At 37.0% G+C, this 6,172-nt stretch overlaps 1 protein-coding gene across 2 annotated transcripts; it reads left to right on the top strand.

The window, feature by feature from the left end:
* Positions 1-1,797: 1,797 nt before the first annotated feature.
* Positions 1,798-5,659, top strand: LOC139821858 (uncharacterized). Of its 2 annotated transcripts, none has more exons than XM_071793222.1 (5): positions 1,798-2,800; positions 3,072-3,139; positions 3,240-3,277; positions 4,356-4,397; positions 4,465-5,659. In XM_071793222.1, exons 2-5 carry the CDS (start codon positions 3,134-3,136, stop codon positions 5,132-5,134), a joined length of 756 nt encoding a protein of 251 aa, XP_071649323.1. In that variant the 5' UTR covers positions 1,798-2,800; positions 3,072-3,133; the 3' UTR covers positions 5,135-5,659. The 2 variants fall into 2 exon arrangements, with proteins under 2 accessions (XP_071649323.1, XP_071649322.1); XM_071793221.1 differs by having other exon boundaries at positions 3,212-3,277; positions 4,465-5,652.
* The last annotated feature ends 513 nt before the right edge of the window (positions 5,660-6,172 follow it).

Genomic DNA, 6,172 nt, shown 5'->3' with positions numbered 1-6,172 from the left:
TTTAAGACTAAAACCAATTCGCTATCTCTATTTTAACTTATACTTTATTCTTATATCAGTAGTATACAGGATGAGGCAATAACTATTACCACCTTAAATATATTCTAATCTATAAGGCCCAGAGAAAAATTAATGTAACTAAAAAAATAACTAAAATTGTACGGTATGAAGAGAGCTATCTATAGCGACAATAATTTTTGTCCAGGTGGAGACGCTTCGGAGATATCAAGGTCATCTTCATTTTTTTAAATTGATTTGGTACATTTTTTTCCACAATATGATAAAGGAGCTGAAAACAAGTTCAGAACTCATGACACATGATCATTGAACAAGATAAAATAAAGAAAAAACGATTAAAAAATACATTTTTGTATTGAATGAAATGTATGTTTAAAGAAGATGTTTGAAGTGATAGCCATTATTATACGTGCAACACTGGAATCTTTCGATCACTGATTGGCTTGCTCTTGCTTTTAATAACGTCGGGAGTTATTGATCCACAGGCTGTAATAATTCGTTGTTGCATGTCTTGGAGTGTAGTTGGTTTTTTTTTGTAGACCATATCCTTTAGGGTTCTCCATAAAAAGAAATTCAGTGGTGTCAAGTCTGGCGAACAAGCTGGCCACACTATACGACCCCTATATCCAATCCAGTAATTGGTAAATTTTTCATTGAGTTTATTTTTCGCAATCAAGACATGCAACAACGGATTATTACAGCCTGTGCATCAATAACTCCCGACGTTATTAAAAGAGCAAGCCAATCAGTGATCGAAAGAATCCAGTGTTGCATCGATAATGATGGCCATAACTTCTGACATCTTCTTTAAACGTAAATTTCACTCAATCACTTTAAATCTTGTTCAATGATCTTGTGTCATGAGTTCTGAACTTGTTTTCAGCTCCTCTATCATATTACCGAATCAATATCTCCGAAGCGCCTCCACCTAGGCAAAAATTATTATCGCTATAGATAGCCTCCTTCGTACCGTACAATTTTGGTTACACTAATTTTTCTCTGGTCCTTATAGATTCAAATATATTTAAGGTGGTAATAGTTATTGCTTTACTCTGTATAGATCTTTATTTACGTATATCTTTTAATTTAACTATTATAAACTAATTTTGAGACATTTGAAATTATATGTAATTTTAATGAGCCACTTTCAATTGCGATTTCCCGCGAAACCACTTGAGCACAAAAATCGTGAAACACATAATAATTGAACAGAAACAGAATTCAATAAATGAGTGACATCGGTGATGATTCTTTACCGCGTCTTATGCGACTTGCTACGTGCAAGTCGATGCTATATGCAGATCGATGTTCCCGCTTTTGCTTGTATAAAATCTTAATTTCAATAATTACTTAATTCTACTTTTGTTCAATTAGTTAAAGGATTATTTCAGTTATCAATGGATTAGACCTACTGAGGATACTTAAAAAAACATGTCAACAATAATATCTTATGGATGATAGAAAACTATAAAGGGGAAATAGCGCTAGACGGATCCAGCTGAAAATTGGACGAGAAGCTTGCCGAGCTCTGATTTATAAAACTGTTATAATAACATACATTTTTTAAAATACATACCTCAAGATATGCAAACACACAGTTGCATTGAATGCCAGATACAACCTATAAAATATATAAATATTTAATATATATATATATATATATATATATATATATATATATATATATATAACTATACGCTGAAAGGGATAACAAATATCATTTACTTACTTCTTTGCTTTATTATGTGTTTAATATCGATCGATTCACTGCAGTCGATCAAGATCGTGTCACTGACACATGAAGTTTAAGCTACAACCATAAAACTTAAGAAATGATAATCGCACAAACTATCACAGTCGGTTAGATAATCGCGTATCGATAAACAATACGTGTTTGCAATTTTAATGATGTGATCCATGGTACGAAACGCATGTGCAATGCGGAATTGACAGAACGTTCGAAAATTGGTTCGATATTTTTTTACGTTTATTCCGCCGATTTCTTTATGCAGCGGAAAACGTGGAAGCGTAATCTGTGCGTGCTAATAATATACATTATTTTGATAGATACAATAAAGGAATCTACGAAAAGGGTCTTGTGATTGGCGTCAATTGCGCTTCCGCGAATTTTACTCCATGGGACATTAGAATAAATTAGAAAATACATTTCAGTAGAACGCAATTGGCGGAATGTCTGCGATTGGACAGACTTCGTTCCGACAATTGCGCATTGCTCATACGTTCCGTATCATGAGATCTCTCCATAAGGTCGATTTATGAAGGCCGTAACTGTTGATTTAAGCCGTAATTAAACCCTAAGAAATTAATTAATCACATTTGATTATTCTTCTCACATTCGACTGTCATTGGTCGATTTCTTAGGGTTTACGGCTTAAACCAACGGTTACGACCTTTATAAATCGACCTTTAAAAACAAAAAACGATCTATTAGCGCTACATGAGCGCGGGTCCGCTCGGCCTCGACTGTCGGCCATTACTGGTAGCACGGTATACGGTATAGCCACCATCAGTTCCTCGTTCCTCGTCAGCCCACAATCGCGAGGGTTTCCGATTGCGCGTGGTCGACGCCACCAAGCTGTCTCAACGTCGCAAGCACAAACGTTCGAACCATTTCCTCGACGTCGAGACCGTCTTCTTCCTCCTCCTCGAGTCAGTTCAGTTGCTGCAACTACCAAGTGCCGCGGCGAACGCTGCATTGATACCTCGTCACCAAGCGTTTTCAAGCATGATGGAGGATAAACTCAACCAACTTAATATGAATGTAAGTATACATTTAATTAATCTCAAAATTTCGGATACTCGCAACTCGTCGCATCGCGTAAGAATGGGTGCGTTCAGCCGATACTCCGCTAGCCTAGCAATCGTGAGCAGTCGCTCGTTTTCGCTCGTTTCCTCTCCTTTGACCCAATGGATTAAAAAGAGAGGAAACGAGCGACTGCTCACGATTGCTAGGCTAGCGAAGTATCGGCTGAACGCACCCAATATAACATATAATATACCGCATATATATATATAACTCATTTATTTTATAGGATGATGACCTGCTACACAGGACCTGAAATTGTCGGTTCACGTTGTGTTGTAAGAAGATGCCATGGCGGTAAGTATTGCATACATAATATTATTTGTAACAAATACAATACCTTAGTATTGATAAAACAATTTTAATTAGGTACAACTGCTATTCTTCCTCTTTACAGCAGGAAGGAGATGGGAATGAAAAGACAGCAATAAACAGGTTAGTTAGAACTTAATTTGAAAGAATGGCTATGCTAGAAATTTCTTGCTTTTGCATGTGTGTGTGTATGTGTGTATATGTGCGTGCGTGTGTGTGTGTGCATGTGTATGTGTATGCGTGCGTGTGTGTGTGTGCGTGCGTGGCTGGACGCCCTTTCCTGGACTTTTCTGTTTTCTAGATGTATGATACATTCCTGAAATCCGCTCTCACATCGGTTGGCACATTCTAAAATTATTCTCGAAATTGCCGTAGGACTTAAATTTTTCCAGGGCTGTACAGCTAGAAAAACAAAAAGGTCCAGGATAAACAACTGTCTCTAGGCGCACACACACGCACACACACACACGCACACACACACGCACTCACGCACGCACGCACACGCGCGCGCGAGCGCAGGATGATCTAATAAAGAAGAACACAGATTCCGATGTAAATCATGTCGTAGATGTCGTTTTCATGAAATTTCAAAGGCGACTAATTTCTTAAATGGAACTTAATTTTTTCCGTCAGATAAAAGTTGTAGATCTTGTTGAGACGTTTTTGAAACACCAATAATAAAGCTCTCTTTTCTTAAGAATTTCTTGAGATATTTTAAGTTTTGTCATGATATTTTTATTTAATATAAAATATGAACTATCTCGTAAAGTATTCAATTTTCGATGACTTATATTTAAGAAATTAATCGCCTTTGAAATTTCTTGAAAACGACATCTACGACAGGGCTCACATCGGAATCATATGTCCCCCTTTAAGGCAAACAACTTTGTCTAAAATATTTTTCCATATCTTTTATATTTTTCGAGATATTTGCCTGCATCGATTAAAATGACATCCTGTAATAAGTAACATAATTTTATTTATAAATACATTTTTCTCAAAAGAACAGAAAGAGAAAGAGATAAGAGAGGAAGAGAAAGCAATATAAATGTATATGTAAATGTATATCGCTTTCTCTTTCTCTCTTATATCTTGAACTGCAAGCTGGCCAGACTCTTATTAGAGAGACTCTACTTTTAATAATTGTGCTAACAATATTTATTATTTATTATTTACAAATGTTTCTTTTTGTTTATTACAGTTCTATTGCTTCTCAGTCTAAGGTGGAAAACGACAATGGACCGTACGTAATGTTTTATTAATTTTACAATTATTATTATTTACACAATTTTAATATTTTTTTGTTCTAGATATGAAGAAGATGAAGATATAATTTTGGGGCAAAAATTTCAATCCCCAGTGATAACCCCTCCCCCGGAACGACAATCAGCAGAAATAGATGTCGGAATAAATTCGCCAATTCAGAATCAGGACCGTCGATCGCCAATTCAGGATCAGGATCAGGACCGTCGATTGCCAATTCAGGATCAGAACCGTCGATCGCCAATTCAGGATCAGGACCGTCGATCGCCAATTCAGGATCAGGACCGTCGATCGCGAGATTACTTGCCTCGCGACCGTCGATCACGAGATCTAGTTCTCAGGACCGGCGATCGCGAGATCACTGGTCTCGCGACCGTCGCTCACGAGATCATAGTTCTCAGGACCGGCGATCGCGAGATCACTGGTCTCGCGACCGTCGATCACGAGATCATAATTCTCAGGACCGTCGATCGCGAGATCACTGGTCTCGCGACCGTCGGTCTCGAGATCATAGTTCTCAGGACCGTCGATCGCGAGATCACTAGTCTCGCGACCGTCGATCACAAGATCATAGTTTTTTTCATGACCGTCGATACCTACTACTTTTTTTTCTACGATGACGTTGATTGGTGTACGAAAGCGAACGTGTTTAAGAGTTTAATATATATATATATATATATCTACGCGTACAAGAAATTAATTTTAAGTTCTTTTTAAATATATAAGTTAGCGATAGGATAAATAAAAATGTCAGTGGCAAGGGAAGATTCTTTATTATAAGCGAAATCGATTGGTGTTCGATGCATATCGAGGTAAAAATAACAGCACTCAAGTGTAAGCTGTCATCGACAATAATTATACAATAATAGACATAAATTGTCCTTCTATCTCACTTTAGGATGTTTCTAACAATAATATACTAATTCTACGTATTTTACGCTCAAACCGCAAGAGCATATATATCTGTACCTCTACTTCTTCCCCGACGCTCATGGAATGCATGTAAGTTATAATGCAATTAAAAGGAATAAACTTTTCATATCTTTTTCTTCATTAAATAACTCTCCCTTCTTTTCTTTATAAAGTCTATTTCTTCCTTCTCTAAAAGTAGGTAGAAACATTATACGCGATTTGCAACAATTGTTCCGTGATAACGACAGAGATCATTGGAGATGGAGTTATGTACGAACAATAGTAGAATAAAAGGAAATACTGTATTCACAGAAACGTACCGTTTTTTACCGTATATGTAGATAATATAATAGGTTAACCTGTATGTATAAATGTATAAACACTCACGTAAACGTAGTATAAACAGTAAATAAAATAGTACAAGTATAACAGTAATATATAGAATAAGATAATTATAGGATAATTACATAAAACAATTACCTTGAATTAATCGTCGCGTCGCGTAAAGAGTCACGGTCGGTCTCGCTCCGCGCGTACTACCGTGTCTCTCTCGAGATAGGTTATAACTGATGAACTGACTGACACTCTGACAGCGCGCTAAACGAACGCACTGTCTGCACTGCACTGCACTGCGATACTAACGCTGCTAGCCGCCAGTGTCGAAAAAGTGAAAGTGACGTTCTCTGTTTGTTACATGTATGTTATAATGAATGAGAGCGGTTGACGTAGAAAGTATCTTAAAAAAAATTTTTGACATTTGGACTTTGCGTCGCAATATCTCCGCTCGTAGGGCACGTAGCGGAATATTATAAGAGAAACCCCCCCTAATTGGACCCCAAGCTA

This window comes from Temnothorax longispinosus, chromosome 11 (assembly GCF_030848805.1).
Source record: "Temnothorax longispinosus isolate EJ_2023e chromosome 11, Tlon_JGU_v1, whole genome shotgun sequence".
Classification (NCBI taxonomy): domain Eukaryota; kingdom Metazoa; phylum Arthropoda; class Insecta; order Hymenoptera; family Formicidae; genus Temnothorax; species Temnothorax longispinosus.
The sequence above is the reverse complement of the archived record's forward strand: the minus strand, read 5'-3'. Positions and strand labels throughout refer to the sequence as shown.

Coding starts and splice junctions, on each gene's coding strand:
- LOC139821858 (XM_071793221.1), top strand. Junction 3,278..4,355: donor GAAAAGACAGCAATAAACAG/GTTAGTTAGAAC, acceptor TGTTTATTACAG/TTCTATTGCTTCTCAGTCTA. Junction 4,398..4,464: donor GTGGAAAACGACAATGGACC/GTACGTAATGTT, acceptor TTTTTGTTCTAG/ATATGAAGAAGATGAAGATA.